The following is a 13,055-nucleotide window of genomic DNA, read 5'->3' on the forward strand; positions in this document are numbered from 1 at the left end:
GTAGGTTGATAAGGCAGTAGAACTGGTCAATGTGTTGGTGTGTAAGAAGATAGACTGGTGGTTGGGGAGTGTTGGTGGTTACTAGATAATGGAGGCAGGTAAAGTGAGAAGTATAATTAGAGTTAGGAGATGAGATGATAGGTTTGTTGGACTGATAGAAAGGTCATTGAGTAGGAGGGGTCTGTACTGTAAATGAAAAGACAGATAATGTCAATGAGTGTGAATATTTTATATTTCAAAACAATATCGGTGTATTAAACAAAAAGTCACTGCCGTTCCATTAGAATATATATCAATAAAACTAAGGATAAAATATATTCAGAAAATTATTAAATAAATGATTAATAAAATAAAAGAAATCTGCATAATTAACACAGAAAGTGAGCAGAGCTTTTACACCAATAGTGCATTTGAAAACACTATCTCCACTATCTTGGCTGTTTTATTCAATAGTTTGTGTTGTAACAAAAACATCCCACAGTGTTGCTGCTGTTTTCATTAGGGATGTTAAAATTTCTCTGAACTCCTGACATTAACTACCCATTAGGACAGAGACACACTGAGCTGCAGTGAGAAAACACAACACTGGCTGACTACTGGGCAGCTGCCTGTACTGGAAAATCATTATGCATTAACAGATCAGCTGGATCAGTACATGTTATGAGTACAAGTATGAGTATTTAAATAGGGTAGCTCCCCAATGCTGATACTGGTCTTGGTGCATTCCTAGAGATAATGCTAGGTGGGAGGATGTTAGGTAAGGAAATAGGATTTGTAAAAAGGGATGTAGGTTTGAACGGACCATTTGTAGGAAAGGATGTAGGTTGATAGGCAAAAAGCAGGAAATGTAGGTGGGAAGATGGATACACATGTGGGAAGCAAAGTGTGTGCTTTAAATGCATTTGTAATGGTGAACATGTGGGATTCCCTGAATCCACATTAATTCCACATTAAAACCAAATGTTCTAAAGTTGACTCAACAAACAAAATTGATTTGATTTCAATGTTTGGTACAGCTCCAATGTAGCAGATCGACTTTGTCCCTTATATCATTAAGGGATGTATGCACATTTGCATATGTGTGATTCTCATACCTGCAGGAATTCATCTATTTCTACTTGTCCATTCTTATTGAGGTCCACTTCATTAAGGATCTCATGGAGTGCATTTTCATCAATGTTGACATTGATGCTCTGCAGAATATAGATAGAAAAATAGTATAAATTAATGTTGTCCAACAAGCTAGAATGTTAAAGTTAAACTGAATTGACATTTAGTTCTGCATCACCTTAGAGAACAGAAGTGCTATGTGACTAGAATAAAGACAGAAAGAAAATTCCACTCACCTCCAAAACCTGTTGAACGTCGACGGTGGTGATGAATCCTTTGCTCTCCTTGTCAAATTTGTGGAACCGCTTCTTGTATCTGTTGACAGAAGAATGTGAGCAGTTATGGTTTTTAGCACATGTTGGAAAACACAATAAAAATCAACAATCATTATCGTTTTTAGGTTGAATTTATATTTGATTGAGTCCTGGAACCAAACCAACCCTGTGTTTTTGTTCCATGATGCTGGTTTAATTTGTTGGATGATTGAAATTTAGCAATTACCTGGCGACCTCCTGGTTGTCTAAGTTGATGTCAGATGTTTTAGTCAGCTGCTCAGAACGAGACCTGTAGCCCATCTCATGGTACAAAAACTTCTTAGCAGCTTCAAGTTCTGCCTAGTTTTTCAATAATCAGAGACAGGGAGGAGACAACACCAGCTTATTGTCAGATTTAGATCTTTCTTCTCTGTCATATAGGAAAGAACAACATTTAAATAAACTAAAATTGTAAAAATCTCACCGTCTTCTTTTCCTGACTCCAGCCAAGCTCCTTCCCCATGATCTGGACGATGCGGGGCAGAGCTTCATCTGCTGCCTGCACATTCAAAAAGCCCAGACGTGTCCTGCGAGCAATGACATCAGTGGCGGTGCAGGCATATTCCTTGATTGCATACAGAACCTAAAAAAAGACATCAGCATCACACACAGGTGACAATATCAAGACAGACTGAGGCATTTTGCTGTTAGGCATTTGTCAACATTCCCACCTACCTCACTTTCTATGTAAGGAAACTCTGACACCAGTCGTTTCCCCACGATCGGCCATCTTTGTCCCGTGACCTGAGCCATCTTTGCCACTTCAAATGCTCTTCCACCATAGGTGGAAGCCAAGTGCTGAGCTACCTGTGCGCAAATTAAGTAAATAAAAAACAACCAAACAAAAAAAGAATCTTACTGACAGATCACAGCCATAACTAGTGAAATCAGCACAGTTCTTTCACTTTGGTCATCTGTTGATGTGGCGACTATAAAACAGCTTGTAGACTGTCAGTGTGAAGCTGCTCCTGATATTGGTACCAATGACTCCACCTCTCTGTAGTGAAGGCATGAACATTAGCCCCACTTTGTCTGTCGACTGTGATGGTGTGACAGAACACGAGCAGTCTATTTGTTATTCAGATCGTCGGCCTGCCTCTCCTGTTGAAAGGGCAACAGTTGTCCAAATATCAACAGTGACCTTTTAGGAATATTCCAGAGAACAGTGGAGCTGCAGCCAAATGGCTCTAATGAGGAGTAAGTACACCGTGGGCTCGCACAGCACGAGTACTTTTTCTTTGTGAAACAATGTCCTTTCGGGTTTAATGAAAACACTCAGGCCAATTATTGGAAAGATGGCATGTAGGTGATGTAAATCAATGCGCCATCTACTTAATGCCATTGATAAATTGTTCAACACCAGAGTGTGTTTCCACGTGTGTCCAGTCCTTTGTGCAGCAGAAATGTCAGCGTTGTTACAGAAGCTGCTTTAATGTCAGCTCCTCTGCTGCTGCTGGAGAAGATGGTGACTGTGGCTGGGTGAACACAGTCACATGTTAGTGTAGGGACGTGTGTTTGGTGTCTACAGTATGTAGTCATTGGTTTACCCTTTTCTTCACCTTGCTACACCAAAAAAGTCAATTGTTCTTTATGTCCCAACTGCTGCTAAAAATGTCTGAAAAGTTTTATTATAAAAGGCTTATTATTAGTTCCATAGATGTGCACATCATCTTGAATTTTTTTTCTGTGAGCTTCTACGTAAATAGACTCAACATTGACATTAAAGGATGCACCGTTATTTGTCTGTCTGATATTCATACTTCAAGTGTCAGCTCCAACTGGACAAAGAACAAAAACCTGATCTTTGTAAAAATGAGGTCAATGTTTCTCACCTCCATCTCCAGACCATAGTCCTGCACTAGACGGATGTAGAGGGTCGGTGTCCATCCCTTGGCCCCCTCCAGCATCAGACCAATAGACTTGCAGGACTCTGCTGGCAGATTGTGGGCTTTGATGGCTGCGTCCAGAGTTTCTTCAGCCATAGACCTGTATGTGGTCCACTTCCCACCTGAACACAGATGGAAATTGTGTCATGGTAAAAAAAAAGTGATTCAAACAAATCAGTTAAAAAAAAAACAACAGAAAGGTACTGACCAGCAATAGTGACCAGTCCACCGTCACTGATGCTGACGATGTGGTTCCTGCAGATGGACTGAGTGTCCTTAGAGTTGGGATCAGTCACCAGTGGGCGGATGCCGCTCCAGGCTGCGAGCACATCACCTCGACGCACTTTGTGCACAACACAGAAGCAAATACATCTTTTAGATGGTCAGAAACAAACATGAATATATTTTCCAAGTCAAAAGTCAAGTCCTGTATATGCAATAAATAGGGAGGGCTCAATCTGATACTCAGAATCCAGGTAGTTCTAATAGTGGTCAAAATTTAAGGATTGAACCTTGAAGAAAAAATCCAATCTGATACATAAGTCTAAATGCTTAACTTTACTTTGCGTGACATGTTGTAAACAGGGACATTATTGCCCCTGCGACAGGAGGAGAAAAGAAAGTACTGTATACCTTCTACATCAGGGCTGAGGTAGTTGCGGACTTCTCTCAGAATGAAGTTGATGTCGTCCTCGCCAGGAATTGGATGAGCTGTCACACTAGTGGGACTGTCAGTCGTTCCGGCGACAGTCATCTTCTCCCAGGGCAGGAAGAATATGACACGTCCGTCACTTGTGGCTGGATCCAGCAGACCCATGTTGTCAGGACTGAGGAACAGAGGGGTTGTTACTCGTGAAAGGCAAAGGTGAAGCAATTGAGAAGTAGAAGGTAAGAAAACAAGAGAATGGACCTGAGGAGTAAGGNGCATCAGGATGACAGGAGTAAAGGAAAGAAAGAATTAGGTGGTTGGCATTTTCGTCCGCTGTTCAAAGGGCTCTCGCTCCCTCGGGTTTTCGCTCAATAAGCTGTGCTGAACTTTAAAAACCCTCAAACTTTAACAAAACCACTCTATTGCTCTGCAGTATCATAACCAGAGGAGATTGGTCTACGCTTGTGAGTATAGGTCAGACAATAGTTTAGCAGGCTTACTATTTACACATGGATAAAGAAAGAACAGTGCCATGAATTTTTAAGGCAGCACATTTGTAATAAATGTTTCTGGAAAAGAAATGAAAATTGGGGTCACACTGCAGTGGGTTGTAGCTGTGAATACCTGTAGTAACCAGGAATGACGATGTGAACACCTGCACTGGGCTGACAGATGTTTCTGGTTTCCTGGTTGTCCATCTTCCTCAGTGAGTCTGTGAATGGTCCAGTGGCGTTGATCACACATTTGGCCTTGACATCAAACTCCTCTCCTGTTTTAAAGACAGGATCAACTTAGCTTTGGACTTCAAAGAAGTTATCATTTCAAACGTTGGGCTTAGGTGCTGTGTTGACCTGCTGTCTTCCTATCCATTCACTGGGATAAGTGATACATTTTCTCAGAGATGATGGTGGAAGTACATTTAAATGCACAGACTGGATTTCAGGATATAATGAGTCATTTGACAAAGCCACTTTGGGGACCGGCCATCCAAATAAAAAGAAATAAAAATCTAATTTTTACTTTCTCTATAATTTGATGTTTATTTTGGAATCTAGTCACGGGCCAAATTGGGTGATTAGGTAGGCTGGATTCGGCCTGTGGGCAATCAGTTGATGTTCATTGATCATAAGTGTGACAAACTATCCTGACCTCAATTTCCAATGTCAGTTAGAAATATTCAAAGCCAAACTACAATTACTGTAATCATATTAATGTCATAACCAAGACATCTTCTGTCTTCTGTGCATCGTGTGTGAGATAGATGGTGTTTTTAAGTCACATTGATGAAAATGTAATATGTTATGTTCTGTTTAATACTGTGACTAATAGCAACACCCTTTAAATGCACAATGATATTTGTCCTCACCTGTGATGGTGTCCCTGCAGCGGGCACCACACACTTTCTCTTTGCCAGTCTGTGGGTCTGTTGTCTTTAACAGGTTAACGACCTCAGTGTAGTTAGTGAGGCAGGCACCATAGCGAGCAGCAGTCAGGGCGATAGCCAGGTTCATACGGGCATCATTGTGTTGACCTACAAAGTTCAGTGACAATGTGTGTGTCAGAAATTTGGATCCTGTACATATTTGTACATTAAACTGAAGGATAATGGCAGCATTCTTCTGTCATCACAGATTTCATTCATAGTGCATTTTGTCAAGTGTAAAACTCAAATAGCTTATTTTCTGCTTCTCTGGGAGAAATGGCGGCTTTTAAGCCAGTCGGACCGCTGCTGCTTCCTCTGCGTTCTACATTTCCAGGAGAGAAGGTCAGATTTTGAAATGTCAGGGGCATGATTGTGCCAGACGGTATAATTGGAGTAGAGACCCTCCACCCCTGCAACAGCGTGGATCTGATTTACTCAGAGCAGGTGATGGTAAGAAACTCAAGGAGATGGAAATCAAGGAAACATACTGCAGCCAGTGTGAAGAAAATCCAGTTAAATCCTGACATTTATGCTTTACAATTAATGACAAATGGTTCAAATCACGGCATGGGTGATTTATTTATCAGAGATGAGTATCACATGTTAACAACAGATCTACAGCGTAAATACACAATACAAAGGTTGAATAATCAGCTGAAATAGTCAATGTCATTTTTTCTTTGAGATTTAAAACTAATAATAGTGAGTCTCCTTTAGTGATCACATCAAAACTTCCACCTGAAGTGTCTTAAATATAGCAAAAGAAAAAAAGACAAAAAAATCAAATACAGACATAGAACAACCTTGCTCTAAATTTAGTTAGTTGATTAAAACCAAAAAGTATTTTATAAACATACTTTTTGACACAATAACTTTCTTATAACCTATTGTCTGAATACTTTATAAAATAACCTTTCGTACCATTTTCGTATTATTTTGGTCTCTGCACTTAAATTAGCCTTCAGAAGCATGTTTGTTTAGAAGAGGATATCTATGTTCCAACAGTTGAAAATGCACATTAGTTTTGCAGCCAGAGGGAAGCGAAGCCTCAAACCAGTCTGTCAACATGTCAACACCAAAGGCTGGTGTGAGCTTTAATCTCTAAGCAGGATCCATTATAAAACCAACAGAAAACCAACTTAAATGCACCAAAAAGGTTATGTTTGCACAAGAACTAAAACAGGAAAAAAGGGAAAAGGCAGCAACACTGACTCAGCTGCTTTTTTGTGTTTACAGAAAATAAAGACAGAGTGGCCTTTAGGATTCCACAAAACATGTGAACTGGAGAATAGACAAACGCTTTGAAAAATATCTTACCATCGTAGTAGACAATTGCTCCCACCAGTCTGTCCTTCTTCAGCATTGGGAACAGCTCCAAAGCTTTGGTCTTACTGAGGACATAGCTGCTTTTCAAACAGTGTATTCCAGCCACTAAGTCATACATCTTGATCCCTGCCCAGTAGTAGGGTAACTGCCACCATCTGGAGAATCAAAACAGAAGGTAAAGGAAAGTGCAAAAACTGAAATTGTGAGGTTAATTTGTTCTGCAGTCTCATTTTTCTGATGATAGAGTAGTTTACTTGTAAACAGGCAACATGATTGGAAGTGGTGCAGACAGGTGAGGTGCGATCTCCAAGAGGTTGGCTCTCTCATGGAGGGCCTCTTTGACCATCTTGTACTGATTTAGACGTGAAGAGAATGTAAAAGACAAATGATGAAAGAAGAACATCAATGAGAAGAGACAAAGACAAGGAATGAAATGAAATGAAAAGGAGAAGAAACCTGCTCATAGTCCAGCTGCATGATAGCCTTCTGAAGATAACGTACTCCACCGTGGATCAGCTTGGTGCTGCGGCTGCTGGTCCCAGAAGAGAAATCGCTTCTCTCTACCAGGGCAGTTTTGAGGTCTGAATAGAAACAAATCATTCAATCTGAATCACACGTTACTTGAAGAGAAAAGGTAGTTCTAAAGGCAACTTGGACAAAGAGAATAGGATTTATGAACTTACTGCGTGTGACCGCGTCTAAGGCACATCCTGCCCCTGTTGCACCTCCTCCAACAATCAGGACATCAAACTCCTCAGTGCTTTTTAGCGTCCTGAGCTGGGCCTGTCGGCTGGGGAGTTCGTCCGCAAAGGGAACCTTCAGCTCAGCTTCTGCTGTCACATGGGCTAGTCGGGCCTGATTATGACACATGAACACAAGCAACACAAACACAGTATGGTCTGCACCTTCAGGATTAAACTGAACTTCCTTAATTGTTTATTACTATAAAACATTTCCGCCAGAGTAGGTACACTTCCTAAAAGCCAAAATATAGTCTGTTAATTCGTGGACTTGTTTATCATGCATTAAAAACAGAGGGACAAAGAAAAGGAAAACTGAAAGTAACCTCAGGAAATGTCCTTCAGCTAAAGTTTGTGGTGACAGGTTTGTGTTTCAAGATTGAAAAACGATTACAACAATAAGTAAAGGTCCATGTGCATAACCAAACTGTAGATTCTTGTTTTTATTGCATTTCAAAGAAGGTGTACCAACACTTTTGGAGACAGGGGTTTCATATTAGTTTCTATGTTATTACCTATATTGAAATTATCTTTGCTCTCTTTGTAAGCATTATTACGTTGCAACACTTGCCCAGTGCATTTGTAAACACAATAAGCACAATCACTTTCAACAGTTTAGTAGCATTACTTTGTCAGAGTGTAATATAATGTATATTAGTTGTCTGATATTGAATAGTGTTTTGGTGTAATTTTTTTGGTGGAAACAGTGAAGTTAGCGAAAACATGTAACATTTGTTATGTTAAAATGCCTGGACAAATGAATGATGTAGAGAAGTTATCTTTGAAGCTTGAACCTATTCATTGAATTTGTTTGATGAACATCCGTTATAAACTGATTTGGCAACTCATTGAACTAATGTAGCACACTTGTCACAAGCGACGATAGGCTGATTCAGTCTAAATGGGACTGGATTATAGAACAGGCTATAGAAGTTGAGACATAATATGATAAATAAATATAAAGTGTTAAAAAATTTACCAAAACCATGAAAGAGACCCCTCCCACTTTTGAAAATCTGAATCTGAATTTCTGAAGATCTTCCTGGAACTAAGTGATACCACAGTGTGCTTAGGTGTCAATTTTCCCCTTTAACGTACAAGTGTCGCCATAAAACTCTAAGTTTCAATAGTAGCACAAGTTTCCTATGGATTTAATCTTGAGGCAACAGGCTGCTCATTTTGAAGATCATCTTTTATCATTGTGTGATTAGAAAAAAAGAGAAGAAAATCAGAACTGCAATAAAAACACACAAAGGCCAGTATAATGGTGTGGGCTTTCATATTATTCAATTCTCTACTCATCAGTTCAAACAAAATGATTGCATCAAGCAGCTTCGAAGCAAGCGGAACATTTGACTTGCAAATGGTAGCAGCTTTTGTGATTCAAAGCCTGCAACTGCAAACGAGCTGATGGTATAATCATTGTCTATTTTTTGAGACAGAGAATTAAGTGTCAGCGAGGCCCCCTCCACGTAATCAAGTTCAGCCAGCGAAGAGCACAGCAAGGTCCATGCTTATCGGCCATGTTCGTGAAAACTTCTCAAAGCCATGTGCTCATGATATAAGAGAGCAGACAAGACATTTGTTTCATCAACGTTGCAATTACAGAGTTAGGTGCATGCATGATTATCAACTATTGTGAAAATGATTAGGTATCATCTGGGTCGAAATTGTGGCTTACCAATCCAGGCTTGGTTGAGAGGACGAAGATGGGCAAGAGAAGACATTATTGTGCCAGAACAAAAACAGAGTTCAAATTAGGTTGTACAGTCAAATAGAGGCTAGTATGTAGTTGTGTGACAGACCTCAAACAAGCCCATGTCAGGTCAGGGGTAACACAGCTGCTTGTCTATTTTAAATGACATGTGGTTATTTTTACATGTACATGACATCACCCTGTGTTTAAGTTTTGAGGACAGAGACACTGGGATATAAGGCTAACACCCCTGAAAGCACCACCAGTTGAGAGGTCAATTTCTAAATGTCAGTCTTCAAGCAGCAGGTTTGTTGCATGACTTGTACAACATTATCATTGTATAATGTGTCCGCAACGATGGGCATTCAGGTACCATCGGACATTTGAGAATGTTAGCTTCCTCATGTTTATAAAAATGTTTATGTCTGACTTTTAACTTGTTTTGAACTTTTTCTCTCAACTACAGGAAACATAAACAAATGCACCTTACCCACTTACAAAACTGCAATCTCCAGTGTCTGTTAGTGCCTAAAAAACTAGATGTTTCCTGTCTCTCACATTTAATATTTGGAAAAAAAAACAAGGTATACAAAAATGCAAAACATAAAGGTACCAAATGTGTATAATCATTTAAACACCTCAAGGGCAAATGCAATGACATTCCAAGATCTTGAAAGAACTTGCCTTGAACAGTAGCTCATCTTGTCTATGTAAACTTTTTATCAGAACAGAAAAAAAATCTGCTCTTAAAATGATACTACTATGGTATGCACAGTAAAGATTTTGAAAGTGTCCCTAACTGCTCTTTATCAGCTTACCTGTGTTTTCTTGTACTCGATCAACTGTGAGAGGCCCAAAAACGTGGCGGCTGCCCCACCCCCTATGAGCACGGTGTGCTTCAGTGCCTTCCTGAACGCCATTGGCCCTGCAGACAGAGTGGAGTGTGGTGAGAAGACAGAGCCTAGACACCTGGACTACCCAGGCAGCAGGCCTCTGACATGACAGGTGATCATGTGACAGAATGTGCTCTTTCACAGAAGGAAGTACTGAATGCAGTGTCAGAGGGGAGGTTCTTAAAACCCAAGCTGGGTTGGGCAAGAAGAACTAGAAGACGCTGAAGAATGCTGTCAATGCGTGCTGGTGTCTGTTTACATCACCTCTAGCTCTAAGTCAAAACAAACGTAACTTTTCAAACTCAGAAACAAACTTGTCAAATTGTCTTTTCGGATGACTGCACGTATGTCTACGATAGCAGATTATCCAACTTTTCACTCATCTTGCTAAAATCTACTGATTAGAGGTGAGATCAAAAGGTTAAACCAAGTGTTCCCAAGTGTTCTGTTAACTCAAAACATTTTCCATGGGGTCAAAGTTGTAGCTTTGTGCAACCTCATCCTTTTAGACATAGTTGCTTGCCACTTTTAGATTATAATCGAGCTGTTGTTTAACTGTAAACGTAACAAAAAACCTGTTCTGCGCTCATATCCTTTTCACACCTCCTTGTTTCTTTTTGCCGATTGTCCTTTGGGTTACACTCCTTTCCCTTTTTTTCTCCAAATATAGGAGGCATTTTGATGGCTTAAGAATTCTACAGTTTAAAAAACAATGTAATCTAAATATTGGTGCATGATGCTTCAGATCCAGACTGGTCAAAGTCATTTATGTGTGTCTGGGAAGTTATTTGCACAGAATAACTTCCTAGTGCAAAATGATTGGCTCCAAAATCAGTAAGAGGTGTGATCAGGACCAGTCATGGCCATGTTGATTACTGGCTAGTCAACTGGTGCATCTCTAAATTTGATATATGTTCATTATGTGCAGTAACTCTGGCCACGCAGTTAAAATATATATTGCAGGAAATTTGTAATGATAAAACTATGATTTTATTTTTTTCTTGATCATGGTGAATTTGGCTTTTCAAGGAAATATGTAATATTTTCCATATTTAAGTAAAATGTTTTGGTTAATGTTTTTGTGTATTATATATTGAGTTAAAGTGATGGACAGAAGACTCTTTAAAGTGTTTGCTATAGGGCAAGCAAAAATAGCAAACTTTATATTTAGTGTTTAGCATAAGCACCTGTTACAACAACTTCTCCATGCCTTTATAATGACCTCCATTCCATAATGAGCATAACATGACACCGTCCTGTCTGACAGGACTGGGGCCTCAATTCCTTCAGGGAGCTGTGCAAAAAAAAGATCAGCATTGTGACTGTATCACATGGTAAATAGAGATTCCCAAGGAGTGGCAAAGACGGAAGCAGATTCTAATGCATTTTAATAAAACACAATCACAGATGGCACAAATGTGAACAACTGGTTTGGCCAATGACAAAAACAAGTTGTTTTTTTTAACTGGAGAAACAAATATGAATATAACTAACCAGGTTTTGGCACAGATTTTGATTTGAGATCACGCAAATGCTAAAATTGAATGTCTTGAATAATTTAACTTTTAAATTAGAAACACACCAGTAAAATTTAATTAAGGAGAGCAGTCACCTTTACACAATTGCAATGTTATTTAAAAATTGTTCCCCATATTTCAACTTGGAAATACTATGTATCCCTCAGTCCTACAAATACTGTGTTAGTATGTTCTAACAAAGTAGTAAATAGTTTGTAGTAAATAAGCAGATGTTTCCATAGTATCACATTTGGAGAAAGAAAAATCACCTACAACTGCATTTTGTGTTGCCTTCAAAACCCCTATACTATCAGATAATGCTCAGTGGTATACACTGACCCTAGCATTAGCTTTCACACCCTTTCAAAGAGGCTGCTCATTACTGCAGACTGTAAAGGCCACATATGACAACAATTAGCCCTGAACAACCCACTGACAGGAATCTGCTAGAGGTGTAGTTCAGCTGGAAGAACCACAAGACTGTGTAATTGTTGTGTTCAACCCTGAGGTTGTATGCTCAACTGTATTCATCAATTTGTCTGTGTGCACCTTAATTTAAAGAGCTAAGGAAAAAGTTTTATACATTTAAGAAGGTCTATTGGCCATGACAGTATTAAAAACATTTTGGGAAACAATGAAGTTTTCAATTATGTTAAATTCTACATCCTGCTGTTAAAAAGTGGCAATTCTTGACTTGAAGATGTTTTTCATATTTGTAATAAATATGTTGTAAACAGCCAGCACAGAAATGCTGAAAAAATACAACAAGTGATGCAGGCCAGTCTAACATCACGTTCTTGTTTTTCATGTTTATTCTGTACACCCTCTTCTAAACTAGTAATAAACTTCAGGTGCATTACTGCCACACAGTAGGTGGTGTGTGTGCATCAGTGTTACAGGTATGCAATGTAATGTAAATGTAATGTTTGTTAATAGGGAACTGATAAAGTTGCAATATTAAATGCGTCATTTTTCTATTTTTTTACGTATTAAAAACTTTATCCCGCCACTTTGCAATTCCTGTATCATATTTACATTTACGGTCTTTTTTATTTAAAGCGGCGTCTATTTTCCCAGGGACCTACTCAAACCGGCTGATAATGCTGTCCACTTTTTTAAAAACTGTTTCTCCTTCTTAAAAACTGTCTTTGTAATTATTCAGGAAATGGGCAAGTGTACGGGAGTCCTTCCCTGGCATTCTGGGAAAACCCTTAAACCGTCGAGCTGAATGTGTGCTGTCACTTACATCAGCCAGCAGATTCATTATGAATCAGCAGGGGAAGGTATGTGTCAGTGTGTACGTGCGCGCCCGCGCGAGTGTGCACGTGAAAGAGAAATAGAAGAAAACGTGAAGCAACAGACCAAAATACTCGATAGGAATTTAGCTTTAAAAACGAAACAATGACACACAGAAGATGAAGAGCAGCACTCGTGTGTGCGGTAGTAACTGGTATTTGACACAACATACCTGTCCCTGTGTTGTTGTATAGCACAGTAGATT

At 39.4% G+C, this 13,055-nt stretch overlaps 1 protein-coding gene across 7 annotated transcripts in view; it reads right to left on the minus strand.

Annotated features, from left to right (window-relative positions):
- gpd2 (glycerol-3-phosphate dehydrogenase 2 (mitochondrial)) overlaps positions 1–13,055 on the minus strand; it is a 17,451-nt gene that overhangs the window by 3,860 nt on the left and 536 nt on the right. For 2 of the 7 annotated variants that reach the window (XM_008325053.3, XM_008325056.3), the window contains exons 1-17: positions 13,023–13,049; positions 9,963–10,069; positions 9,130–9,138; positions 7,392–7,563; positions 7,165–7,289; positions 6,963–7,060; positions 6,700–6,863; positions 5,326–5,490; positions 4,584–4,728; positions 3,944–4,137; positions 3,519–3,653; positions 3,257–3,432; positions 2,100–2,231; positions 1,849–2,007; positions 1,612–1,724; positions 1,347–1,425; positions 1,095–1,193 (exon numbers count right to left, since the gene is read on the minus strand). In XM_008325053.3, coding sequence (XP_008323275.1) covers positions 1,095–1,193; positions 1,347–1,425; positions 1,612–1,724; positions 1,849–2,007; positions 2,100–2,231; positions 3,257–3,432; positions 3,519–3,653; positions 3,944–4,137; positions 4,584–4,728; positions 5,326–5,490; positions 6,700–6,863; positions 6,963–7,060; positions 7,165–7,289; positions 7,392–7,563; positions 9,130–9,138; positions 9,963–10,064 — 2,067 coding nt within the window. In that variant the 5' untranslated portion in view covers positions 10,065–10,069; positions 13,023–13,049. Of the gene's footprint in view, positions 1–1,094; positions 1,194–1,346; positions 1,426–1,611; positions 1,725–1,848; positions 2,008–2,099; positions 2,232–3,256; positions 3,433–3,518; positions 3,654–3,943; positions 4,138–4,583; positions 4,729–5,325; positions 5,491–6,699; positions 6,864–6,962; positions 7,061–7,164; positions 7,290–7,391; positions 9,139–9,962; positions 10,070–13,022 lie in introns of those variants that run through there. The other 5 variants (XM_008325054.3, XM_025062296.1, XM_008325055.3 and 2 more) reach the window with 5 other exon arrangements.

Source organism: Cynoglossus semilaevis, chromosome 14 (assembly GCF_000523025.1).
Source record: "Cynoglossus semilaevis isolate Cse_v1.0 chromosome 14, Cse_v1.0, whole genome shotgun sequence".
NCBI lineage: Eukaryota > Metazoa > Chordata > Actinopteri > Pleuronectiformes > Cynoglossidae > Cynoglossus > Cynoglossus semilaevis.